The 27679-nt window shown below is 51.3% G+C and overlaps 1 protein-coding gene across 6 annotated transcripts; it reads left to right on the top strand.

Annotated features, from left to right (window-relative positions):
- The first annotated feature begins 322 nt into the window (after positions 1 to 322).
- TPM3 (tropomyosin 3) lies at positions 323 to 20270 on the top strand. 6 transcript variants are annotated; one of them, XM_073566819.1, is made up of 9 exons: positions 323 to 628; positions 6438 to 6571; positions 7343 to 7460; positions 7537 to 7607; positions 10367 to 10442; positions 10735 to 10797; positions 10884 to 10953; positions 11043 to 11124; positions 19544 to 20270. In XM_073566819.1, the coding sequence occupies exons 1-9, from the start codon at positions 491 to 493 to the stop codon at positions 19545 to 19547; spliced, it is 756 nt and encodes a 251-aa protein (XP_073422920.1). In that variant the 5' UTR covers positions 323 to 490; the 3' UTR covers positions 19548 to 20270. The 6 variants fall into 6 exon arrangements, with proteins under 6 accessions (XP_073422920.1, XP_073422924.1, XP_073422919.1 ...); XM_073566818.1 differs by lacking the exon at positions 10367 to 10442 and adding an exon at positions 10056 to 10131 and having other exon boundaries at positions 330 to 628; XM_073566823.1 differs by lacking the exons at positions 11043 to 11124; positions 19544 to 20270 and adding an exon at positions 17640 to 18229.
- The last annotated feature ends 7409 nt before the right edge of the window (positions 20271 to 27679 follow it).

Below are 27679 nucleotides of genomic sequence, written 5' to 3'. Positions count from 1 at the left end.
GTCAGAAGTGATGGCTGCAACGTTTAAGCGTAATAATGGCATTTAGGAGGATAATACTGTCACACACCATCACAGTAAAAACTGGAAAACTTGAGATGTTGGGCCATCAAAACTTCCAATATGTGGCATAATTCCTAAACTGCGCAGGAGCCTCCTGATAATGTGTCGATGTCTCTGTCCCATAGTTTGGCAATGGGCTTCACTTATGAAAACCGTCTACAGGTATTCATAATTAACCAATCACAGAGCATTTTCGTTTTATTAAAGTGCTGTTAGAAAATGAAAGCTGAGCCGTGATTGGTTTACAGCTCAGTTCTGCGTTGCTGGCACTGGGTGCAGTTCAAGGCTGTCGGCCACCAGGTGGCAGCAGCGCTCCTCCCCGTTCTCCAGTTTCCTGGATATAAGGGAGTGGCGGCGGAAGTGCGGGGCGCGCGCGGAGCGGAAGTGTCGGGTGTTCAGTCAGTCAGTCAGTGAGAGAGAGGAAGAGAAGATGTCCGGCGGTGGGATGACCAGCATCGAGGCCGTCAAGAGGAAGATCCAAGTCCTGCAGCAACAGGCGGACGATGCGGAAGAGAGAGCCGAGAGACTGTGCCGGGAGTTGGAGGGAGAGAAGCGCGCACGGGAGCAGGTGAGGCGACACCCGGCCGGGGCCCGAGACAGTGGATCTGGGAGAGTTTGAGATGGGGTCCAGAAGTGACAACTCACAAGAGGGCATCCCCCCCCCCTCCCCTGGAGCTATTCCCCAAGAGGCCCCCCCCCCCTGGAGCTATTCCCCAAGAGGCCCCCCCCCTCGGTGGCTGTTCCCCCACAAGAGGCGTCCCCCCCACCTCCCGGTGGCTGTTCCCCCACAAGAGGCGTCCCCCCCCCCAACTCCCGGTGGCTGTTCCCCCACAAGAGGCGTTCCCCCACAAGAGGCGCCCCCCCCTCGGTGGCTGTTTCCCCACAAGAGGCGTCCCCCCCCCCCCCCCAAACTCTCGGTGGTTGTTCCCCCACAAGAGGCTCCCCCCCCCCCCCCTCGGTGGCTGTTCCCCCACAAGAGGCTCCCCTCCCCCAACTCCCGGTGGCTGTTCCCCCACAAGAGGCGTCCCTCCCCCAACTCCCGGTGGCTGTTCCCCCACAAGAGGCGTCCCTCCCCCAACTCCCGGTGGCTGTTCCCCCACAAGAGGCGTCCCTCCCCCAACTCCCGGTGGCTGTTCCCCCACAAGAGGCGTCCCTCCCCCAACTCCCGGTGGCTGTTCCCCCACAAGAGGCGTCCCTCCCCCAACTCCCGGTGGCTGTTCCCCCACAAGAGGCGTCCCTCCCCCAACTCCCGGTGGCTGTTCCCCCACAAGAGGCGTCCCTCCCCCAACTCCCGGTGGCTGTTCCCCCACAAGAGGCGTCCCTCCCCCAACTCCCGGTGGCTGTTCCCCCACAAGAGGCGTCCCTCCCCCAACTCCCGGTGGCTGTTCCCCCACAAGAGGCGTCCCTCCCCCAACTCCCGGTGGCTGTTCCCCCACAAGAGGCGTCCCTCCCCCAACTCCCGGTGGCTGTTCCCCCACAAGAGGCGTCCCTCCCCCAACTCCCGGTGGCTGTTCCCCCACAAGAGGCGTCCCTCCCCCAACTCCCGGTGGCTGTTCCCCCACAAGAGGCGTCCCTCCCCCAACTCCCGGTGGCTGTTCCCCCACAAGAGGCGTCCCTCCCCCAACTCCCGGTGGCTGTTCCCCCACAAGAGGCGTCCCTCCCCCAACTCCCGGTGGCTGTTCCCCCACAAGAGGCGTCCCTCCCCCAACTCCCGGTGGCTGTTCCCCCACAAGAGGCGTCCCTCCCCCAACTCCCGGTGGCTGTTCCCCCACAAGAGGCGTCCCTCCCCCAACTCCCGGTGGCTGTTCCCCCACAAGAGGCGTCCCTCCCCCAACTCCCGGTGGCTGTTCCCCCACAAGAGGCGTCCCTCCCCCAACTCCCGGTGGCTGTTCCCCCACAAGAGGCGTCCCTCCCCCAACTCCCGGTGGCTGTTCCCCCACAAGAGGCGTCCCTCCCCCAACTCCCGGTGGCTGTTCCCCCACAAGAGGCGTCCCTCCCCCAACTCCCGGTGGCTGTTCCCCCACAAGAGGCGTCCCTCCCCCAACTCCCGGTGGCTGTTCCCCCACAAGAGGCGTCCCTCCCCCAACTCCCGGTGGCTGTTCCCCCACAAGAGGCGTCCCTCCCCCAACTCCCGGTGGCTGTTCCCCCACAAGAGGCGTCCCTCCCCCAACTCCCGGTGGCTGTTCCCCCACAAGAGGCGTCCCTCCCCCAACTCCCGGTGGCTGTTCCCCCACAAGAGGCGTCCCTCCCCCAACTCCCGGTGGCTGTTCCCCCACAAGAGGCGTCCCTCCCCCAACTCCCGGTGGCTGTTCCCCCACAAGAGGCGTCCCTCCCCCAACTCCCGGTGGCTGTTCCCCCACAAGAGGCGTCCCTCCCCCAACTCCCGGTGGCTGTTCCCCCACAAGAGGCGTCCCTCCCCCAACTCCCGGTGGCTGTTCCCCCACAAGAGGCGTCCCTCCCCCAACTCCCGGTGGCTGTTCCCCCACAAGAGGCGTCCCTCCCCCAACTCCCGGTGGCTGTTCCCCCACAAGAGGCGTCCCTCCCCCAACTCCCGGTGGCTGTTCCCCCACAAGAGGCGTCCCTCCCCCAACTCCCGGTGGCTGTTCCCCCACAAGAGGCGTCCCTCCCCCAACTCCCGGTGGCTGTTCCCCCACAAGAGGCGTCCCTCCCCCAACTCCCGGTGGCTGTTCCCCCACAAGAGGCGTCCCTCCCCCAACTCCCGGTGGCTGTTCCCCCACAAGAGGCGTCCCTCCCCCAACTCCCGGTGGCTGTTCCCCCACAAGAGGCGTCCCTCCCCCAACTCCCGGTGGCTGTTCCCCCACAAGAGGCGTCCCTCCCCCAACTCCCGGTGGCTGTTCCCCCACAAGAGGCGTCCCTCCCCCAACTCCCGGTGGCTGTTCCCCCACAAGAGGCGTCCCTCCCCCAACTCCCGGTGGCTGTTCCCCCACAAGAGGCGTCCCTCCCCCAACTCCCGGTGGCTGTTCCCCCACAAGAGGCGTCCCTCCCCCAACTCCCGGTGGCTGTTCCCCCACAAGAGGCGTCCCTCCCCCAACTCCCGGTGGCTGTTCCCCCACAAGAGGCGTCCCTCCCCCAACTCCCGGTGGCTGTTCCCCCACAAGAGGCGTCCCTCCCCCAACTCCCGGTGGCTGTTCCCCCACAAGAGGCGTCCCTCCCCCAACTCCCGGTGGCTGTTCCCCCACAAGAGGCGTCCCTCCCCCAACTCCCGGTGGCTGTTCCCCCACAAGAGGCGTCCCTCCCCCAACTCCCGGTGGCTGTTCCCCCACAAGAGGCGTCCCTCCCCCAACTCCCGGTGGCTGTTCCCCCACAAGAGGCGTCCCTCCCCCAACTCCCGGTGGCTGTTCCCCCACAAGAGGCGTCCCTCCCCCAACTCCCGGTGGCTGTTCCCCCACAAGAGGCGTCCCTCCCCCAACTCCCGGTGGCTGTTCCCCCACAAGAGGCGTCCCTCCCCCAACTCCCGGTGGCTGTTCCCCCACAAGAGGCGTCCCTCCCCCAACTCCCGGTGGCTGTTCCCCCACAAGAGGCGTCCCTCCCCCAACTCCCGGTGGCTGTTCCCCCACAAGAGGCGTCCCTCCCCCAACTCCCGGTGGCTGTTCCCCCACAAGAGGCGTCCCTCCCCCAACTCCCGGTGGCTGTTCCCCCACAAGAGGCGTCCCTCCCCCAACTCCCGGTGGCTGTTCCCCCACAAGAGGCGTCCCTCCCCCAACTCCCGGTGGCTGTTCCCCCACAAGAGGCGTCCCTCCCCCAACTCCCGGTGGCTGTTCCCCCACAAGAGGCGTCCCTCCCCCAACTCCCGGTGGCTGTTCCCCCACAAGAGGCGTCCCTCCCCCAACTCCCGGTGGCTGTTCCCCCACAAGAGGCGTCCCTCCCCCAACTCCCGGTGGCTGTTCCCCCACAAGAGGCGTCCCTCCCCCAACTCCCGGTGGCTGTTCCCCCACAAGAGGCGTCCCTCCCCCAACTCCCGGTGGCTGTTGCCCCACAAGAGGCGTCCCTCCCCCAACTCCCGGTGGCTGTTGCCCCACAAGAGGCGTCCCTCCCCCAACTCCCGGTGGCTGTTGCCCCACAAGAGGCGTCCCTCCCCCAACTCCCGGTGGCTGTTGCCCCACAAGAGGCGTCCCTCCCCCAACTCCCGGTGGCTGTTGCCCCACAAGAGGCGTCCCTCCCCCAACTCCCGGTGGCTGTTGCCCCACAAGAGGCGTCCCTCCCCCAACTCCCGGTGGCTGTTCCCCCACAAGAGGCGTCCCTCCCCCCCCCCCCCCCCTTCCGGTGGCTGTTCCCCCACAAGAGGCGTCCCTCCCCCCCCCCCCCCCTTCCGGTGGCTGTTCCCCCACAAGAGGCGTCCCTCCCCCCCCCCCCCCCTTCCGGTGGCTGTTCCCCCACAAGAGGCGTCCCTCCCCCCCCCCCTTCCGGTGGCTGTTCCCCCACAAGAGGCGTCACACCCCCCCCCCCTCTCCTTCCGGTAGCTGGTCCCCTGGTAGCAGTTTCCCCACATGAGGGGGGGTACCCGGGAGATACAGGAGGGGCTCTTGTATCATCACTGCCCCCAATTCCCCCTAGTTTGTGGGACTGCCTCATGGCCCCCGCATCCCGCTGATCTCCACCATGATGATGCTCCCCCACGTTGGGTACTACTCCCCTCTGGGGATGTCCCTGCTGGGAGTTGTAGGGGTGTACTGCAGTGTGTGCTCCCTGGGCGGCTGCCTCGCTGGGATGGGTGGAGCTTGTCACTTTCCCTTGTGCCGCCCTCACACTTTCAGCCGCACACAATGCCCTAACTGATGGCATTGGCCCTAGCACTGACGCCCAGCTGTGTCATGCCGCCCGCTACTGCGTGGTGTTTGCTTTATCTGTCCTGAGGGTAGAACCGGAGCACAACTCCAATCATCATTATTCCTTGAGAGGTCATGATGGGTGTGTACATGCCTCAGTTCTCAGGATCTCTGCTTGCTGTTTGCTATCGTTGCTTTGGTCCAGGGCTCCAAACTTTTGCTGTAATGAAGCTTTAGCCTCACTGAGCGATTAGGATTGCGTGCGATTGCAGCAAACCCTCAGCTGTGTGCAAGGTGATGAGTCACTGACAGCAAGTGGCTCCTGTATCGCAGTCCATGTTGTCTGTGATCTACTGCGACTTTGCAGGGGTTAATGCTGGTCCTGTAGTCCTACCCCCGTTCTGGCTGGCATCCCAGTATATCATTTGCATGTGTCTCTGGCTGTTATGGCAATTCAGGGGATGCCACCTGGCGTATTCTGCGGATGTGGGCAGCACCATAGCTGGGTACGGCATCGGGCTGTGCAGGCTGGGACCAATACCACGTGGATTGCTATGGAGGTAGGAGCCATGTCCCATCACCCCAACAGACAAGTAATGATCACTGTGTGTAATCTGCTGCCGCTGGCTCCTCCCCCGGCGTGTGTAATCTGCTGCCGCTGGCTCCTCCCCCGGCGTGTGTAATCTGCTGCCGCTGGCTCCTCCCCCGGCGTGTGTGATCTGCTGCCGCTGGCTCCTCCCCCGGCGTGTGTGATCTGCTGCCGCTGGCTCCTCCCCCGGCGTGTGTGATCTGCTGCCGCTGGCTCCTCCCCCGGCGTGTGTGATCTGCTGCCGCTGGCTCCTCCCCCGGCGTGTGTGATCTGCTGCCGCTGGCTCCTCCCCCGGCGTGTGTGATCTGCTGCCGCTGGCTCCTCCCCCGGCGTGTGTGATCTGCTGCCGCTGGCTCCTCCCCCGGCGTGTGTGATCTGCTGCCGCTGGCTCCTCCCCCGGCGTGTGTGATCTGCCGATTCCCCAGTCATTGCTGCTGACCTTCTTTCTGTTGGCCCCTGTGTCTATAATCTGCTCCCGACTCCTACCCCTCTGACACCCCAGCATTGTGACTGGGTCAGGCATTGGGCACTGCAAGCCGTGCTGTGGTCGCAGTCTCTATATTGTGATCACCTATGCACAAATCACACGCTTTTGTTCAGCAGGTCAATACCAGGTGGAGAGCGGGAGGGTTGTGGAGGTGGCCACACTGGGGTGCTGGGACATGGCTCATAACAGACAAGTAATCACTGTGTGTAATCTGCTGCCGGCTCAGCGCCCCCACAACACCTCTTCCCCCGCTTCCACCCAGCATGAGCAATCTGCTGCCAACTCAGACCCCCACCCTCCCTCCAAGAGCATGTGTAATCGGCCGCCGGCTCCCATCCACTCCTTACCCAGCGTATGTAATCTGCCTCTGGCTCCTTCCCCCACCCCGCAGCGTGTGTAATCTGCTGCCGACTCCTCCCACAGCGCGTGTAATCGGCTGCCGATTCCTCCCCCTTTGACATCCCACCCTGTGTGTATAATCTGAAGTTGACCCCTTTCCCGATCCCTTCCCCAGGCTGAATCTGAAGTCGCCTCGCTGAACCGCCGCATCCAGCTGGTGGAGGAGGAGCTGGACCGTGCTCAGGAGCGTCTCTCCACCGCCCTGCAGAAGTTGGAGGAGGCGGAGAAGTCAGCGGATGAGAGCGAGCGGTGAGTACCCCCCCGTAGGATGTCCTCAGTACTGTTCCGCCCCCTTCCAAATAGCATAACCTGCCATTTGCGGATTATTGCACCTCCGTAGGATGTCCTCAGTACTGTTCCGCCCCCTCCCAAATAGCATAACCTGCCATTTGCAGATTATTGCACCTCCGTAGGATGTCCTCAGCACTGCCCCATGACATCATAGCCCGCCATCTGCAGATTATTGCACCCCCTTAGGATATGCTCAGCACTGCCCCCCAATCACCTCATAGCCCGCCATCTGCGGATTATCACTCTCTGCAGCTGCCGTCCTTTTCTCTGGAGAGAGGGAAGCTGCAGAGCTGTAAACTGCCGGTAGTCCAGACTGTTGTCACGGTGTTGGAATGTGGGATTACCATACTGCGTACGCGATACTGGAGCAAGGGACTGTGAGAGAGCAGCGGTTCCAGCTCCCGGCAGATGCTTTGATGCCACTAATCCTCTGTCAGCTCCTCGGGAACAGGTTTGGAGACGCTGATGTCATCTGTAGATTTACGATCTAAGCAGCCACCAAACCAGTTGTTTCCACAACGTATCCAGACTCGTAGAGGGTGACACGGGCAAGTCTGGGATGATGGGAATATCTTCATGGGGAATGAGCCCCTGAATTTTGAGGATCACACTGAATGCCCACCTCTCTCCGGGCCATGTGATGTCCGGCCTCCTGTCCTTCCCCGGCCTGTGGAGGCAGCGCAGGCTCTGCTGACATCCTGACGCTTGTGATGCCGTTCTACTCTGCAGGGGGATGAAGGTGATTGAGAACCGAGCCCTGAAAGACGAGGAGAAGATGGAGCTGCAGGAAATCCAACTGAAAGAGGCCAAGCACATAGCCGAGGAGGCAGATAGGAAGTACGAGGAGGTGAGCGGGTGCTGGCCGATGGGGAGGGGCTACACCACCAGTACACAGGCTGACCTTGCCTCCTCTCCCTACACAGGTGGCCAGGAAGCTTGTGATCATAGAGGGCGACCTAGAACGCACAGAGGAGCGGGCAGAGCAGGCAGAGTCGTGAGTATTGCCCTGATCCGCCTGCATGCACATGTTACACAAGGCCTGAAGAGGAGGGCAGAGGCTTCACTATATGTACACTGGAGGAGGGACGTCCTGAATAGAGTGCAGCTCTGGAGTATAATACAGGATGTAACTCGGGATCAGTAATGTAATGTATGTACACAGTGACTGCACCAGCAGAATAGTGAGTGCAGCTCTGTAGTACAATACAGGATGTAACTCAGGATCAGTAATGTAATGTATGTACACAGTGACTGCACCAGCAGAATAGTGAGTGCAGCTCTGGAGTATAATACAGGATGTAACTCAGGATCAGTAATGTAATATATGTACACAGTGACTACACCAGCGGAATAGTGAGTGCAGCTCTGGAGTATAATACAGGATGTAACTCAGGATCAGTAATGTAAGTACACAGTGACTGCACCAGCAGATTAGTGAGTGCAGTTCTGGGGTATAATACAGGATGTAACGCCGGATCAGTAATTTATGTACATGTACACAGTGATTGCACCAGCAGAATAGTGAGTACGGCTCTGGAGTATAATACAGGATGTAACTCAGGATAAGTAATGTATGTACACAGTGACTACACCAGCAGAATAGTGAGTACAGCTCTGGGGTATAATACAGGATGTAACTCAGGATCAGTAATGTATGTACACAGTGACTACACCAGCGGAATAGTGAGTGCAGCTCTGGAGTATAATACAGGATGTAACTCAGGATCAGTAATGTAAGTACACAGTGACTGCACCAGCAGAATAGTGAGTACAGCTCTGGGGTATAATACAGGATGTAACTCCGGATCAGTAATGTATGTACACAGTGACTGCACCAGCAGAATAGTGAGTGCAGCTCTGGGGTATAATACTGGATGTAACACAGGATCAGTAATGTGTGTACACAGTGACTGCACCAGCAGATTCGTGAGTGCAGTTCTGGGGTATAATACAGGATGTAACTCAGGATCAGTAATGTAATGTATGTACACAGTGACTACACCAGCGGAATAGTGAGTGCAGTTCTGGGGTATAATACAGGATGTAACTCAGGATCAGTAATGTATGTACACAGTGATTGCACCAGCAGAATAGTGAGTACAGCTCTGGGGTATAATACAGGATGTAACTCCGGATCAGTAATGTAATGTATGTACACAGTGACTGCACCAGCAGAATAGTGAGTGCAGCTCTGGGGTATAATACTGGATGTAACACAGGATCAGTAATGTGTGTACACAGTGACTGCACCAGCAGATTTGTGAGTGCAGTTCTGGGGTATAATACAGGATGTAACGCCGGATCAGTAATTTATGTACATGTACACAGTGATTGCACCAGCAGAATAGTGAGTACGGCTCTGGAGTATAATACAGGATGTAACTCAGGATAAGTAATGTATGTACACAGTGACTACACCAGCAGAATAGTGAGTACAGCTCTGGGGTATAATACAGGATGTAACTCAGGATCAGTAATGTATGTACACAGTGAGTGCAGTTCTGGGGTATAATACAGGATGTAACTCAGGATCAGTAATGTATGTACACAGTGATTGCACCAGCAGAATAGTGAGTGCAGCTCTGGAGTATAATACAGGATGTAACTCAGGATCAGTAATGTAATGTATGTACACAGTGACTACACCAGCGGAATAGTGAGTGCAGCTCTGGAGTATAATACAGGATGTAACTCAGGATCAGTAATGTAAGTACACAGTGACTGCACCAGCAGATTAGTGAGTGCAGTTCTGGGGTATAATACAGGATGTAACTCAGGATCAGTAATGTATGTACACAGTGATTGCACCAGCAGAATAGTGAGTACAGCTCTGGGGTATAATACTGGATGTAACTCCGGATCAGTAATGTATGTACACAGTGACTGCACCAGCAGAATAGTGAGTGCAGCTCTGGGGTATAATACTGGATGTAACACAGGATCAGTAATGTGTGTACACAGTGACTGCACCAGCAGAATAGTGAGTGCAGTTCTGGGGTATAATACAGGATGTAACTCAGGATCAGTAATGTATGTACACAGTGATTGCACCAGCAGAATAGTGAGTACAGCTCTGGGGTATAATACAGGATGTAACTCCGGATCAGTAATGTAATGTATGTACACAGTGACTGCACCAGCAGAATAGTGAGTGCAGCTCTGGGGTATAATACTGGATGTAACACAGGATCAGTAATGTGTGTACACAGTGACTGCACCAGCAGAATAGTGAGTGCAGCTTTGGAGTATATATGTGTGGGGGATTACTGAGCTCAGTCCTTGCTTTTCAGGCCTTGTTTAACCTTTTCCTCCTTGCATGAATTGAATTTGATGTCTCTGTTTTTACCCCTCCTCCCGCGTGTTCTGTGTTGCTGCCGCCTCCCTCCTCCGTCTTTGCACGCACACAATCCCTCCCCATGCCTCTCCTGTGACCGCCGCGCAGCCGGGGCCGTGAGCTGGAGGAACAGATCCGACTCCTTGACCAGAGTCTGAAGTGTTTGAATGCATCTGAAGAAAAGGTACAGTAAAGGTGGCTGCTCCTGTCCCGGCTGCCCTCCTGTGTCTCCCTGTGTTCCGCTCCGCCATGTCCTGCTGCGTCAGGTCGGTGTTGTCATTGTACCCAGGGTGTGCAGAGTAGGATGTCCCGGACCCCTCTGTATCTTCTGTCTAGGCGGAGTTCACTCTTCTCATTCCTCCACTCTTTCTGTCTCCTCTCTCTCCTCCTGTCGCTCTCTCCTCTGCCTCCATCCTCAGTAAATGTGCCGAGCTTGAGGAGGAGCTGAAAAATGTCACCAACAACCTGAAGTCTTTGGAGGCTCAGGCCGAAAAGGTAAGGGGAGCTGGACAACCCCCGAGGGTGCGCAGACTGATACATACTGTTCGGAGGTCACAACTGTCAGGCTAGAAGTGAGTCATGTGACCTTGGCCTATAACAGCCAATGGGCGGCTTGCTTAGAGGGGGCTTCCTGTGATACAGCTGCCCGAATATGACAGATATGTATAATATTGATCCCTTCACAGTCTACAGTACAAAGGGTCTGTCTCCTACGGTTAGTGGAGAAAGCAGGATTACTTGATCGGATATCTTTTTATCCCTCATGTCTTTGTCTCTTTATTTCCAGTATTCACAAAAGGAAGATAAATACGAAGAAGAGATAAAGATATTGACGGACAAGCTAAAAGAGGTGGGTCTGGCCTGATGGTTTGGGACGGGCCTAACATGGACATTGGAGAGAGGGGTCACAGGTTGACTCGTTTCCTCTCCTTGCAGGCCGAAACCCGGGCAGAGTTTGCCGAGAGATCAGTTGCCAAACTTGAGAAGACTATTGATGACCTGGAAGGTAGGTGCCTGCATAAGTATTTGCACCCCTGTGTGCCCGGAGTGCTGCAGCCTCCTCCTCACCCGTTTCCTTCCCGTCTCCTCACCCAGACGAGCTGTACTCCCAGAAGCTGAAGTACAAGGCTGTTAGTGAGGAGCTGGACCACACCCTCAATGACATGACCGCCGCCATGTAAATACCGCGCTGTGTGCCCGCCTCACTAACCACACTGCGCAGACTGCTGGGACGTGTGCAGCGGGTGGGAGGAAAGGCGTCTGTCTTCCGTGTGTGTGTGTGATACCAGGAGCTCTGCATGCAGATTGCTGTGTGACTTGTGCAGATGGAATGCACTGCTTGTGTGTGATCACAGGGTCTCTGCACCCACTGCAGTGTGCATATTGCTATGACTTCGCAGGGGGTTGGGGGTGGGTGGAGGAGGCACCTTCTTCTGGTCACTCAGCACTCCATGCAAATTGCTGTGATTGCTGCAGCAGGGGGAGGGAAAGCATCCTGCTTACTTTTGTGTGTGTGATCTCGGGCTCTCTGCGCCTTGCAGAATGCTGTGATTTTTAAGGGAGGGAGGGCATCCCGCAACTGCACAGGGCCTCTGCACCCACCACACTATGCAGATTGCTGTGACTTCTGCAGTTGAGCAAGTGAAGTCTTTCTGCGTGTGTGTGTGAGTGATCTGGGCATCTGTGCCCCCATCATGTTATGCAGATTACTGTGACATTTGCAGTAGGTGACAGAAGGGCATTCTACTTGTGATCACGGGGTCTTTGCACCTACTGAACACTGATGGCTGTGACTTCTTCAGCAGAAGGCAAGAGATCCTGTTTCTGATCTCGGGGTCCCTGCACCAGGCAAATTACTGTATGATTTGTGCAGCGAGCGGGGGGTGTAGGGCATGCAGCTTGCGTGTGTGATCTTGGGGGCTCTGCGCCCAACGCACCACTCAGATTATAGTGGGGGAAATAAGTATTTGATCCCTTGCTGACTTTGTAAGTTTGCCCACTGACAAAGATATGAACAGTATAACTGTAAAGGTAGGTTAATTTTAACATTGAGATAAAATATCAAAAATAAAATCCAGAAAATCACGTTGTATAAGTTATATAAAGTCCTTTCCATTTTACAGTGAAAAATAAGTATTTGATCCCTCTGGCAAAAAAGACTTAATACTTGGTGGATAAACCCTTGTTGGCAAGCACAGCAGTCAGACGTTTTTTGTAGTTGATGAGGTTTGCGCACATGTTAGGAGGAATTTTGGTCCACTCCTCTTTGCAGATCACTTCTAAATCCATTATGATTTTGAGGCTGTCACATGGTAAGGCTAGTTTCACATTAGTGCTTTTGAGCGCAGCGACGGCCCGCGCACCGCCGCCGCTAAGCCCCGCCCCCTGCCGTGCCTCCGCCAGTAGCTCCGCCTACCGGCGCATGACGCTGCATGCGTCCTGCGTCCCCTATCTTTATCACTGGGGGTGCAGGCCGTGCGCAGTATGCGTTTGGCGGCGCATGCGTCCTTTTCACGGTGCGCCAAACGCAACCTGCTGCAGTTTGGTTGCGCTCGGCGCACCGTGAAAAGGACGCATGCGCCACCAAACGCATACTGCGCACGGCCTGCACCCCCAGTCATAAAGATAGGGAACGCATGCAGCGTCATGCGCTGGTAGGCGGAGCTACTGGCGGAGGCGCGGCAGGGCTTAGCGGTGGCTGTGCGCGGGAAGTCGCTGCGCTCAAAAGCGCTAATGTGAAACTAGCCTATTTCGGAGCTTCAACTCCCTCCATAAGTTTTCTATGGGATTAAAGTCTGGAGACCGGCTAGGCCACTCCATGACCTTAATGTGCTTCTTTTTGAGCCACTCCTTTGTTGCCTTGGATGTATGTTTTGGGTCATTGTCTTGCTGGAAGACCCTGCCATGACCCCATTTTTAATGTCCTTGTGGAGGGAAGGAGGTTGTCACTCAGGACTTTACGGTGCATGGCTCCATCCATTCTCCCATTGATTCGGTGAAGTAGTCATGTGCCCTTAGCAGAGAATCACCCCCAAATTATAATGCTTCCACCTCCATGCATGACAGTGGGGACGGTGTTCTTTGGGTCATAGGCAGCATTTCTCTTCCTCCAAACACGGCGAGTTGAGTTAATGCCAAAGAGCTCAATTTTTGTCTCATCTGACCACAGCACCTTCTCCCAATCCGTCACAGAATCATCCAGGTGTTCATTGGCAAACTTCAGACAGACCTGCACATGTGCCTTCTTGAGCAGGGGGACCTTGCGGGCACTGCAGGATTGTAAACCTTTATGAAATAATGTGTTACCAATGGTTTTCTTGGTGACTGTGGTCCCAGCTGCCTTGAGATCATTAACAAGTTCCCCCATGTAGTTTTAGGCTGATCACTCACCTTCCTCATGACCAAGGATACCCCACGAGGTGAGATTTTGCATGGTGCCCCAGATCGATGTCGATTAAGTCATTTTGTATTTCTTCCGTTTTCTTACTGTTGCACCAGCAGTTGCCTCCTCCTCACCCAGTGTCTTACTTATGGTTTTGTAGCCCATTCCATGTTTGTGAAGGTCCCTGAGCTTGTCCCCTGACATCCTTTTCTAAAGCTCTTTGGTCTTGCCCATGTTGTAGAGGTTAGAGTCTGATTAATTGAGTCTGTGGACAGGAGTCTTTAATGCAGGTAACTAGTTGATTAGGAGCGTCTAACTGGTCTGTAGGAGCCAGAACTAATTCCCTACCAACCATTATTTCTCACTGCAAAATGAAAATTGATACAATGTGATTTTCTGGATTTTACTCTTGATAGTCTATCCCTCAACATTAAAATTAACCTACCATTAAAATTATAGACTGTTCAGGTCTTTGTCAGTGTGCAAACTTACAAAATCAGCAAGGGTTCAAATATTTTCCCCCACTGTATGTTTTGGGTGAGAGAAGGATATCCTGATTGTAATCACAGGGTCTCTGCACCCACCAAGCGCTGATTGCTGTAACTTTTGCAGCTGGGGGAAGGAATTCTGCTTGTGTGATCTCTGGGTCTCTGCAGCAAGTGGGGGGGTCCTGCTTGTGTGATTTCAGGGTCTTTGCACCCACTGCGTGTTAATAACTAACCCCTTTCATGGATTCCTGCCGTCTCTGCTGCCCTCCACCAACTCTTGTCTCTCTTGTAGATGACTGCAGCGAGTCGCCCTTGGCCGCTCTTCTTCCTCCCTCTCTCTGACAATTATTCCAGGTTTCTTTACTTGCCCATCTCCTCTGTTTCGTTTTTGTTTTTTTGTTTTTTCTTCTGCATTGCTGAGTGCAGGGTCTGATGGTAATTCCTGAATACATATGAGGCTGTAGGAATTTGCAGTCTCAGGTCAAACTGCAACTCCCAGCATGCCCTGGGGCGACAACCTCGTAGACCTTCGGTTATGACCTGGTGTCTACTTCCTGTTTGCACTTGACACTAGAAATGACTGCTCAGCCAATCATAGGCCAGCGTGGGCAGTGATTGGCTGTAGTGGTAACACGTCCATAGTACAAAAGGAGATACAGAGAGGGCGATGGTCAGTGTCGAGGCAGTGGATGGCCCCCTAAAGGCAAAGTGCAGCAATTGTCTCCGTTTTCGTGCGGAGCGGTCACATCAGTCGGCACCTACTCCTGTTCTCGTCTGACCAAATGCTCCAGACATGTCGAGGCAACAACTTTGGGGTTGCCTAAATGCAGCAGAGGCAGGAGCCGCATTCTTAAAGGGGCGCCATCATGTAAACGCCAGGGGAAGGGGCTGGGAATATTGGTGACTGAAGCTCATGTCGCAGCATTTGCATGTATAGTAATTCCCTAATGGGCAGGAGCTAAGGATGGAACTAATGAAACGCCCTGAGTCTCTTTCTGAGGAGTCCTTCACGTTGTTTACATCCGTTAGATTAAGCGCCTGATGGCAACAGATCAAAATAATGTTAGTTTGAACAATATGAAATGTTCACTAGCTGCCTGCTCCTGGCTCAATGGCTATTGATCAGTGCGCACTGAAGAAATCACACCAGAGACAGTCGGATGTAACCTCTCTTTGATCAATCTATGGCACAGCTCTGTGAGCTTTATTAATCCAAACATAGGTTTATACAGTGCCTACAAGTAGTATTCAACCCCCTGCAGATTTAGCATGTTTACACATTCGGAATTAACTTGGCATTGTGACATTTGGACTGTAGATCAGCCTGGAAGTGTGAAATGCACTGCAGCAAAAAAGAATGTTATTTCTTTGTTTAATTTTTTTTTAAATTGTGAAAAGTTTATTCAGAGGGTCATTTATTATTCAACCCCTCAAACCACCAGAATTCTGTTTGGTTCCCATAAAGTATTAAGAAGTATTTCAGGCACAAAGAACAATGAGCTTCACATGTTTGGATTAATTATCTCTTTTTCCAGCCTTTTCTGACTATTTAAGAGCCTCCCCAAACTTGTGAACAGCACTCATACATGGTCAACATGGGAAAGACAAAGGAGCATTCCAAGGCCATCAGAGACAAGATCGTGGAGGGTCACAAGGCTGGCAAGGGGTACAAAACCCTTTCCAAGGAGTTGGGCCTACCTGTCTCCACTGTTGGGAGCATCATCCGGAAGTGGAAGGCTTATGGAACTACTGTTAGCCTTCCACGGCCTGGACAGCCTTTGAAAGTTTCCTCCCGTGCCGAGGCCAGGCTTGTCCGAAGAGTCAAGGACAACAAGGAAGGAGCTCCGGGAAGATCTCATGGCAGTGGGGACATTGGTTTCAGTCAATACCATAAGTAACGTACTCCACTGCAATGGTCTCCGTTCCAGACGAGCCCGTAAGGTACCTATACTTTCAAAGCGTCATGTCAAGGCTCGTCTACAGTTTGCTCATGATCACTTGGAGGACTCTGAGACAGACTGGTTCAAGGTTCTCTGGTCTGATGAGACCAAGATCGAGATCTTTGGTGCCAACCACACACGTGACGTTTGGAGACTGGATGGCACTGCATACGACCCCAAGAATACCATCCCTACAGTCAAGCATGGTGGTGGCAGCATCATGCTGTGGGGCTGTTTCTCAGCCAAGGGGCCTGGCCATCTGGTCCGCATCCATGGGAAGATGGATAGCACGGCCTACCTGGAGATTTTGGCCAAGAACCTCCGCTCCTCCATCAAGGATCTTAAGATGGGTCGTCATTTCATCTTCCAACAAGACAACGACCCAAAGCACACAGCCAAGAAAACCAAGGCCTGGTTCAAGAGGCAAAAAATCAAGGTGTTGGAGTGGCCTAGTCAGTCTCCTGACCTTAACCCAATTGAAAACTTGTGGAAGGAGCTCAAGATTAAAGTCCACATGAGACACCCAAAGAACCTAGATAACTTGGAGAAGATCTGCATGGAGGAGTGGGCCAAGATAACTCCAGAGACCTGTGCCGGCCTGATCAGGTCTTATAAAAGACGATTATTAGCTGTAATTGCAAACAAGGGTTATTCCACAAAATATTAAACCTAGGGGTTGAATAATAATTGACCCACACTTGTATGTTTAAAATTTATTAAAATTTAACTGAGCAACATAACTTTTTGGTTTGTAAGATTTATGCATCTGTTAATAAATCCTGCTCTTGTGTGAAGTTTGAAGGCTCTAACTTATTTGCATCTTATCAAACCTGCTAAATCTGCAGGGGGTTGAATACTACTTGTAGGCACTGTATATCCCCTGTAAGGGGGCTTGGTTAACTCTAAAATAGGAGTGTTCGGATGTATTCCATTGGCTAGTGGGTTGGGCAGTGAGCTAGACCGTGGGCGGATCCATGAGGTCATCAGGCTGGGTTGGTCCATGAGGTCATCAGAGTGGGTGTCGTGAGGGATCCATGAGGTCATCAGGGTAGGCGTCATCGTGGGCGGATCCATGGCAGCCATCTTTAGTGTCACACTTTGATCTGAAAAAGCTCGTGTAAGATGAGAATACACTTTGGATAGTTCCCCTCATTCTCTTATGTCTTGAGGTTAATTAAGTATTTGATCTTAAGGCTTTCATCAACACGAATTCCTCTGCGCATGTGACCAATAAAGGCCCCCAGGTTCGGATTACTGGGGACAGTCACACCTATGGTTGGATTGTTCTTGCAAATTCTCATATCTCGCATAACTGTTTGCTTAAAAGTAAAGATGGACACTACTCCCACCTCCCCCCAAGGGTGGGTATACAGTAACAAACCCTTAGCTGCGAGCAGTAACAGTCAGCAGAGATCCTGAGCAAGGTGCAGAATAAAGATGCAGCTGCATAACCTGGGGATGATGAGGTGAAGGTCCGTCGCTGGGGTATTTCCACTCCCCTGTCAAATGCTCTGTGACTTTCTCACTGTTGTGTAATTCCTCCTATCACCTTCAGGGGCAGTACAGTATAACCACATCGCTGTAACCTGCAGCCATGTTGAATCTGTGGGAGTACAGGCACCGAGGGGACATTCTAGAGGTTGAGCCATTAGTCTGAACGGGATATGATGACTTTTACTCCAGTCACATCCAGAGCTTTAGCACTGTGCAGTGCAATAATGCATCCAGCAGGTGGTAGCCGTGAGGCTGGGTGCATCTCTGGCTGTAACTAGAGATGTTTCAGGGGGCCGCAGTCTCTCCTGCACTAACATGTGCTGTCTCTTCTCTCTCTCCTCCCTGTCCACCTCTTTTCCTTCCCCTGTCTCTTCTGCCCTCCCCGCAGAGCGTCTCTACAGCCAAATGGAGAAAAACCGTCTCCTCGCTAGTGAGCTGAAGGTGACTCTCCATGACCTGTGTGACTGAGGGGTGTCCCCGGTCCGTGCACACCACCACCGGTGCTGCCCCATATGGAGCGGAGGACTGCTCCTAGATCTGTAATGCAGCCATCATCTCTTGGCTATGACACTACAACTCCCAGCATGCCATGCCCAGACTGGAAATGCTGGGATTTATAGTTTACATCATCGGGGTCCTGTTGCTCTCCTGTAAGTAAAGCTTGGTTTCAATTCCCAAGACCTCTGCTTACTGTCAGTAAAGGACCTGATACGTGTCACAGCTGAGGCCTCGTTGCACTGTCTTTCACAACAATGCTTTGTAATCGACCCTCCTGTCATGAAATGTCTGTCTACACCGATACATAGTCGCGAACCCTCAGTGGTGAGAACATTGTACACAGACTTGGATTTATTTACACTGGCCATGCAGTATTCTGGGCCAGTGCACCGCTGCTTGTGAGAGGACTAGAGGGATTGGCGGGGGCACCTGCACCATTTCTGCATTATTTCCTGTATCTAATAAACCTCCATGTTGTCACTTGCTGTGTGCAACCGCCTTTTTATTCCTGGCCGTGTCATAACATCATTGGAGCGACATCTGCAGAGCACAACCGCGTCTCATCCTTATCTGTGGTGCATGTACTCTGGCCACCTCCAGAGCTGCTCTCACTATTCTGCTGTTGTCCTTTAGTCACATCCAAACCTGCACTTATTGTTCCGTTACATCCTGTCTTATTCTCCAATCACCTCCAGAGCTGCAGTTACTAGTCTGCTGCTGTTCTCATCTCCCAGAGCTGTACGCACATTTCTGCTGATATACACCAGTCACCTCCATAGCTGCAGTCACTATTTGCTGAGAGATTGTGTTTTATCCTCAAGTCTCCTACAGAGCTGCAGGGATCCTGCTTTCCCAGGTCTGGTCTATGGGCTCATACTCACTTGCGAGAGTCACACGACTCTCATGCAACTCTCTCATGAAAACTTGGCACAGCCGCCAGCACTCAGACCGGAGTGTGCGGCTGCATAGAAATACATGTAGTCGTACGCTCCGGGCCGAGTGCTGGCGGCTGTGCCAGTTTTTCACGCGAGAGACTCGTGCCCTAGCTCTGTACACTGCTTCAGCTCTCGTCTCCTAGCCCCAGCTTTGTCTCCCCATACTCCATTGGTCCCAGCGCTGGTGGTGGGCTTGGGAGCCAAACCAGAGCGACCTGAGATACTGGCTGTGGTGGCGTCAGTGCAGAGCAGGGTCTGCTCCTCCCTACCTGAGCCATGAACCATGCATAGTGTTGATCCTTGTACCCTCATTGTGTCCTCGACCCTCATATGGCTTATTCTTTGTGTAAATCATAGGACGTGCAGTCTTTCCTGCTCTGCTCAAGTCACATCCAGAGCTGCTGTTAATATTCACTGACTGCAACTGCTCCCTGAGCTCTGGATGATGAGCACAGCTCTAGATGTGGGTGGGGCTGCTCTGGGTAAGTGTGTTACCTGATGTGGCTGGTACTGCTCTGGATGTGTGTGACGTATAGGACGTGATGCAGTCGGTGCTGCTCTGGATGTGTGTGGTGTATAGGGAGTGATGCGGCCTCTGCCGCTCTGGACGTGTGACGTATAGGGAATGATGCGGCTGGTGCACCTCTGGATGTGTGGAGTATAGGCACTGATGTGGCTGGTGCTGCTCTGGATGTGTGTGGAGTGTGATGTGCTGGCTCTGGGTTGCTCTCCAGTGACTACCGCACACGTACATTGTGCAGTGGAGACTTTTTTGGCGCCACCTGGTGTTTGTGGCCCAGCTCTGTCGTGCTGGGAGTTGTAGCTTCCACCCCCTGATGTCTCTATCTTTGTCCCGCAGATAAGCTAAGGATCACAAAGGAGGAGAATGGGAAGGTGAAGAAGATGTTGGACGACACAATGGAGGAGTTGCACAGCTTGTAGACCCCACATCACTGCCTGATGCTCCCCACCGCTGCCAGCAGTCGCCCACCTGCCTGGACTGCCCTCCACCCTTCTCCTGCCCCTAATATGCTGGTTATAAGGACCAATTCTCACCGTGCTACAGCCAGTGCCATATTGTGTGGTCGGGGTACTCTCGCCACTCTGCCGCATGGCGGTGACCACTTTATATTCCGGAAGCTTCCGGACGCTCAGTATTTTCCTGTGACTGTAGATGATGAAAGGACAGGCACCTTATACCCCCTGCTGTTATGTGGGGTCTCCCTACTGCTAGGACTGGGGTCAGGAGCCTGCCAGGCATGCTGAGAGTTGTAGTTGTGCGGCAGGCTGCCGACCCCTGATTCGGTGATCAGATGTGGTGGGTTTGAGTGTTTCCCCTCCCCTGCTTTCAGATCATGTGATCAGTAAATTACTGTAGTACTACTCTTGTCTGTGCTGGGGAGGGCTTGGGGATGCCTCTTACTTTTCCATCCAGCCAATAAATGCCACATGCCACTTTCCTTTTTTCTTGTGTCCCCCTGTGGCCAGGTGGGGAGGGGATGGTGGGATGATTTTTTTTTTTTTTTGACTGGTTTTAAACAAATTTTTTAAGCTTTCAATAAAATAAGGCTGCTACAAGAAGGATACCACTGCTCTGTGCTTATTCTGTGGACAAAGGGAGCTTAACCCCTTCACCCCCAAGGGTGGTTTGCACGTTCATGACCGGGCCAATTTTTACAATTCTGACCACTGTACCTTTATGAGGTCATAACTCTTGAACGCTTCCATGGATCCCGGTGATTCTGACATTGTTTTCTCGTGACATATTGTACTTCATGTTAGTGGTAAAATTTCATTCAAATAACTTGCGTTTATTTGTGAGAAAAACGGAAATTTGGCGAAAATTTCGCAATTTTCCAACTTTGAATTTTTATGCCCTTAAATCACAGAGATACGGCACACAAAAAACTTGATAACTAACATTTCCCACATGTTTACTTTACATCAGCACAATTTTGGAACCAAAATTTTTTTTTTGTTAGGAAGTTATAAGGGTTAAAAGTTGACCAGCGATTTCTCATTTTTACAACACCATTTTATTTTTAGGACCACATCACATTTGAAGCCACTTTGAGGGGTGTATATGATAGAAAATACACAAGTGACACCATTCTAAAAACTGCACCCCTTAAGGTGCTCAAAACCACATTCAAGAAGTTTATTAACCCTTTAGGTGCGTCACAGGAATTTTTTTGAATATTTAAAAAAAAAATGAACATCTAACTTTTTTTCATAAAAAAAATACTTCAGGTTCAATTTTTTTTATTTTACCAAGGGTAACAGGAGAAATTGAACTGCAAAAGTTATTGTGCAATTTGTCCTGAGTACGCAGATACCTGATATGTGGGGGGGAACGACTGTTTCGGCGCATGGCAGAGCTCAGAATGGAAAGAGCGCCGTTTGACTTTTTCAATGCAAAATTGGCTGGAATTCAGATTGGACGCCATGTCACGTTTGGAGAGTCCCTGATGTACCTAAACAGTGGAAACCCCCTACAAGTGACCCCATTTTGGAAACTAGACCCCCCCCCAAGGAACTTATCTAGATATGTGGTGAGAACTTTGAACCCACAAGGGCTTTACAGAAGTTTATAACGTACAGCGGTACAATTAAAAAATCATATTTTTTCCACAAAAATGATCTTTTCACCCTCAATTCTTATTTTTCCAAGGGTAACAGGACCCTAAAAGTTATTGTGCAATTTGTCCTGAGTACGCTGATACCCCACATGTGGGGGTAAACCACTATTTGGGGGCATGGCAGAGCTCGGAAGGGAAGCAGCGCCATTTGACGTTTTTGGCTGGAATTGAGATCGGACACCATGTCGCGTTTGGAAAACTCCTGATGTACCCCAGTGCTTCACAGAAGTTTACAACGCCCGGGCGTGAAAATAAAAAATTCGTATTTTTTCCACAAACATGATCTTTTAGTCACCATTTTTTATTTTCCCAAGGGTACCAGGAGAAATTGGACCCCAAAAGTTGTTGTCCAATTTGTCCTGAGTATGCTGATACCCCATATGTGGGAGAAAACTACTGTATGGGCACACGTCGGGGCTCGGAAGGGAAGTAGTGACGTTTTGGAATGCAGACTTTGATGGAATGGTCTGCGGGTGTCATGTTGCCTTTGGAGAGCCCCTAATGTACCTAAACAGTGGAAACCCCCCACAAATGACACCATTTTGTAAACTAGACCCCCCAAGGAACTTATCTAGATGTGTGGTGAGCACTTTGACCCCCCCCCAGTGCTTCACAGAAGTTTACAACGCCCGGGCGTGAAAATAAAAAATTCGTATTTTTTTCCACAAACATGATCTTTTAGTCACCATTTTTTTATTTTCCCAAGGGTACCAGGAGAAATTGGACCCCAAAAGTTGTTGTCCAATTTGTCCTGAGTATGCTGATACCCCATATGTGGGAGAAAACTACTGTATGGGCACACGTCGGGGCTCGGAAGGGAAGCAGTGACGTTTTGGAATGCAGACTTTGATGGAATGGTCTGCGGGTGTCATGTCCGTTTGGAGAGCCCCTGATGTACCTAAACTATTGAAACTCCCCACAAGTGACCCCATTTTGGACACTAGACCCCCCACGGAACTTATGTAGATGTGTGGTGAGCACTTTGAACCCCCAAGTGCTTCACAGAAGTTTATAACATTCGGACGTGAAAATAAAAAAATCATTTTTTTCCACAAAAATGATATTTTTGCCCCCAATTTTTTATTTTCCTAAGGGTAACAGGAGAAATTGGACCCCAAAAATTGTTTTGCAATTTGTCCTGAGTAGGCTGATACCCTACATGAGGGGGTAAAACACTGTTTGGGCGCATAGCAGAGCTTGGAAGGGAAGGAGCACCATTTGACTTTTTCAACTCAGAATTGGCTGGAATTGAGATCAGACGCCATGTTGCATTTGGAGAGCCCCTGATGTGCCCAAACAGTGGAAACCCCCAATTCTAACTCCAACCCGAACCCCAACACGCCCCTAACCCTAACCCTAGCCCTACCCCAACACACCCCTAGCCCTAGCCCTAACCCTAATGGAAAAATGGAAATAAATACATTTTTTTTATTTTATTATTTTTCCCTAACTAAAGGGGTGTTAACGGGGGGTTTGATTTACTATTTATGGCGGTTTTTATGTTTGGCGGCTGTCGCACGCTAAAAGACGCTTTTTATTGTAAAAATAGTTTTTGCATTACCACATATTGCGAGCTATAATTTTTCCGTATTTTGACCCATCGAGTCATGTGAGGTCTTATTTTTTGCGGGACGAGTTGACGTTTTTATTGGTACCATTTTCGGGCACGTGAAATTTTTTGATCGCTTTTTATTCCGATTTTTGGGACGCAGAATGAACAAAAACAAGCGTTTCATGAATTTCTTTTGGGGGGGGTGCGTTTACACCGTTCCGCGTGCAGTAAAATTGATAAAGCGGTTTTATTCTTCGGGTCAGTACGGTTACAGCGATACCTCATTTAGGTCGTTTTTTTATGTTTTTGTCGGTTTTATGCAATGAAAACTATATAAAAAATTGTTTTTGCATCGCTTTATTCTGCGAGTTATAACTTTTATTTTTTCGCTGATGATGCTGTGTGGCGGCTTGTTTTTTGCGGGACAAGATGACGTTTTCAGCGGTACCATGGATATTTATATGCGTCTTTTTGATCGCGCGTTATTGCACTTTTTGTTTGGCGGTATGATAATAAATCATTATTTTTTGCTTCGTTTTTTATTTTTATTTTTTAAGGGGATCGCTAAAGGGGTTAACTAATGGGACAGTTTTATAGGGCAGGTCGTTACGGACGCGGCGATACCTAATATGTGTACATTTATTGTTTTTTTTTTTTTATTATTATTTTTAAAAAATGAATTTATTGGGGAATATTTTTTTTTTTTTTACTAATTTATTTGGCGATTTTTTTTTTAATTTATTTTTACACTTTTTTTTACTTTATTACATAGTCCCAGGTGGGACATCACTGTCCTGTGACAGATCGCTGATCTGTCACATCACAGATCACTGTGACAGATCAGCAATCTGTCACAGGCAGTGCACAAGGCTTCCTCATGCCTGCGCTTTGCAGGCACTGAGGAAGCCAGCTTCCCCAGGCCCCCGAAGGCCCCCGTCGCCATCTTGGATTCGGGGGCCTGGAGGAAAGGAGCCCCCCGCAGCAGCGCTGCACATTGCGCTGCCGTGGGGGGCTCAGGGAAGCACGGAGGGAGCCCCCTCCCTGCCGATGCTTCCCTTTAACTCCCGGTACACCGCGATCGCGTTTGATCGCGGTGTGCAAGGGGTTAACGTGTCGGGGGCGGTCCGTGACCGCCCCTGACACATTGTGCCGGGTGTCAGCTGTGATAATCAGCTGACACCCGGCCGCGATCAGCGGCGCTCACCACGTGGGCGCCGCTGATCGCGGTAGACGTACTATCCCGTCCCCGGTCATACGGGCCCGGGTACCGTGGACGGGATAGTACGTCTCATGTCAGGAAGGGGTTAATGGGGACTACAGGTGGGCAGTAGTCAGCTCCCACTTGGGGACAAATTTAAAGTGAACCTGTCAGCAATTTTGGCCGATATAAGATGCAGCTACCGCCTTCTACAGCTTTCTATAATGCTCCCAGCATCGCGCTCCTGCGCAGGTGCACTTATCTGGCCTGTTGAGGGCAAAGTACTGCAGTGGGCGGGTGCCAAGAAAAGTCAGAGGCGCACTGCAGTACTTTGCTCTGCCCTCAACATGGCAGATAAATAGGTCTGCCCAGGAGCACGATGCCAGGAGCGATGAAGCAAGCAGAAGGGCGGCATCGCAAGAAGATGGGAGGTGCTGGACCTGGCCCTGCGACACCCATCGGACCGCCCAACACACACACCCCCCCCCAAGGTTAGTATAACACATCTGTCTTATCTTGCAGGTCAGACCAAGGGGTTATCTACAGTAGTATAGAATGCTGTAGATAAGCCCTGAAAGGCAGTAGCTTATATCGGCCAAAACTCCTTGCAGGTTTGCTTTAAATTGCTGCTTTGATTAATGCCTCCCCCTGGTGATTGGGACAGGAGTGTTAATATATTCTGACTGCTCTGAGCAGTTGCACAGCAAGAATACATCTAAACCTCAGTGTGCCAGAATAAAAGGGGTTGTGCAGAAAATCTTTTTGCTGCTGGGTCAACAATTTTAGGGAATTTCTTAACTGGTGACGAGACTGTTATAGGGATGCGGGTAGGTTGATGCCATAGTGCAAGATGAAGTTTCCAATTGACAGGAGGTCAGTAAGGATCACAATACAGCTGTGTGTGGTCCCTCTTTAACCCTTTGATGGAGCATTTTTCACTCCCCTTCTACCCAGAGCCAAAATTTTTTTTTTTCCGTCAATATGGCCATGTGAGGGCGAGTTGTACTTTTGAATGACACTATTGGTTTTACCATGTAGTGTACTCAAACGGGAAAAAAAAAAACCTCAAAAGTGCAATCCCACACTTTGTTTTTTGCTAGGTTCACTAAATGCTAAAACTGACCCGGAGAATCATAATCACGAGTTCATCGACCCCAAATATGTCTAGGTTCTCTTATCTAAGTAGTGAAAAAAAAATTCCAAAGTTTGCTAAAATAAAAAAAATATTGTGCCATGTTCTGAGACCCAGACCGTGTCCACTTTTTGTGATCTTGGGTCTGGTGAGGGCTTATATTTTTGTGTGCTGAGCTGATGTTTTTAATACCACTTTTGTGCAGATATGATCTTTTGATTGCCCGTTATTGCATTTTAATGCTATGTCGCAACGACCAAAAAAAAAGTAACTCTGGTGTTTTGATTTTTTTTCCTTGCTGCACCGTTAACTGATCAGGTTTTTTTTTTTTTGATTGGGCGATTCTGAACGCGGCAATACCAAATGTGTTTTTATTTTTACTGTGGTGAGAGGGAGGTGATTTAAGCTTTTTTTTTTTTTTTTTTTCCTTTTGACATGCTTCCATGGGAGGCTAGAAGCTGCCATAGCACAATCACCTCTGCTATATAGAGGTGATGCATAGATTACCTACAGTACATGTAATTGAATTACAGCATTGCTTTGAACGCTGACCACAGGGTAGTACTCATAGCCATCAACAACCATAGGTGTCGAGGAGACCTCAGGTTGTTATGGCAACGCATCCTGACCACGTGATGGGGGTCAGCAATGCGCCTATTTCCAGCCATGTGCCAGCTCTAGTTAAATGCCTGCGGTCAGTGGGATTTAACTAGTTAATAGGCATGGGTGGATCATGCTTCAGCTCATGCCTATCACAGGCACGTCAGCTGTTTAAAACATCTGGCGTCGTGGCTTTGAGGTGGGCTCATTGCTGGGAGTAACGGGTTAAGGGCCCAGTTACACTTAGCGATGCACCAGCGATCCTGATGATACAACCCGGTCAGGATCGCTGGTGCATTGCTAAATGGTTGTTAGTAAGCTGCCACACAGGCAGATCTCAGCAGCAGTGGTCATTACCGGTCACACGCAGTGATGACGTCCAACCCACGCGTCGCTCGTCAGCAGGAAGCCACTGACAAGAAATGGACCAGGCCGATCTTGTGCAATCAGCAATAGCCAGTGGGGGAACTGGTTGGAGGTGTCACATGTTGCAATATCGCTATGTGTTAAGTCCCCTTTAGACACTCTTAAGGTAAAAATAAGTATACCTGAACAAACATACATATGGTAAAGAGGTGATGGGGGTCACAGTACTTCTGGTTGTGTCACTGCCTCTATTTGAGACTTGTGTGGTTCTCCAAAACAATATTAGTACAGCTGTATATTTGAGCACCAAGGTCCTCTGCAGGGATTTGCACCAGACCCTGCAGCATCCTGGAGTCATCCATAATAAGGCTGCCCTGACATCAAGGCATTTTACCATCACAAGTTGTTTGAAGAGCCAGTGTGAACTCTGGTTTCAGGCAGTGCATGCTCAAAGTTGGCTCCATGGATCAGATTAGTCACCTGCTAGCAACAGATTATTGGCCCACAGCACTGTCCCTGTAGTCTGTGGGTGCCAGGATACACACTTTAAAAGGTGGAAGACGTGAATTCTCCTCCTGGATGTCTCAATGCTCGCTGAAGCCTGCTGTAGGTGCAAAGCTTCTGGCATGTGCCTGAGGGTAGATGTGTAGTGTGTGATCGTATGTTATCAGGAAAATGTTATCCACACAACTAGAATAGAAATGATCATGGGGAGTCAGATGTGGACTGTTGGTGTAGCCTCATTCCTTGCTACCAGTTTGTGCTGCATTATAGAGAAGCAACACATCGGCCACCATCTTCCTATAGCATTCTCTACAATAGCCGCACTTGCCTCTATTGTTGGAACATTAGAAACACCGGTTTTTTTTTTTTGTTTTTTTTTTTTTAACATTCAGGCCACACAATCAATCCCAAAAAAAGTGCCATGATCTCTCCAGCCAACTGCTGTATATCCTTTGTACATCCATTGTTTGGGCTCAGGATAATTGTGGTGGACCCATGATCAATCACACAACTAAATTTCTGGCAACATGATTTTTTTGCTCAAGCCACATTGGTGGCATCCTAAAGGAACTAACCTCTGACATGAACACCATTGGAAACCATATCAACTGAAAAGCCTAATTCATGACTTACTTTGACCAAACAATCTTCCAGCATCACACTTCCTTTGTAAGTCATTTAATCACAGCACAAAGCTGTGTAGAGCCACAAGGTACTGCACTCACCATCCTGTCACTTCTAGCGCTGTCAAGACAGAACTTCTGATTTTTGTTGCACATTGAGACAAGTTTCACTCAGATCACTTTCTGAACACCCCTTGTACATTTCATCCCCTCCCCAGTTACTGCCTGATTTCTCACCCTAGAAAGTCCCATTCTATTCTGTTATGACCATTTCCCCAGAAACAAACAGATCAGGAGAATTCATTCAATGATTGACAGAAGAGAAACCCCCACCTCCCAGGGGTCCAATAATTCCTGGAAATAACATTCTGAAACACGCAA

This window comes from Dendrobates tinctorius, unplaced genomic scaffold, assembly GCF_039654945.1.
Source record: "Dendrobates tinctorius isolate UK_male_01 unplaced genomic scaffold, ASM3965494v1 ptg000019l, whole genome shotgun sequence".
Classification (NCBI taxonomy): domain Eukaryota; kingdom Metazoa; phylum Chordata; class Amphibia; order Anura; family Dendrobatidae; genus Dendrobates; species Dendrobates tinctorius.
The sequence above is the reverse complement of the archived record's forward strand: the minus strand, read 5'-3'. Positions and strand labels throughout refer to the sequence as shown.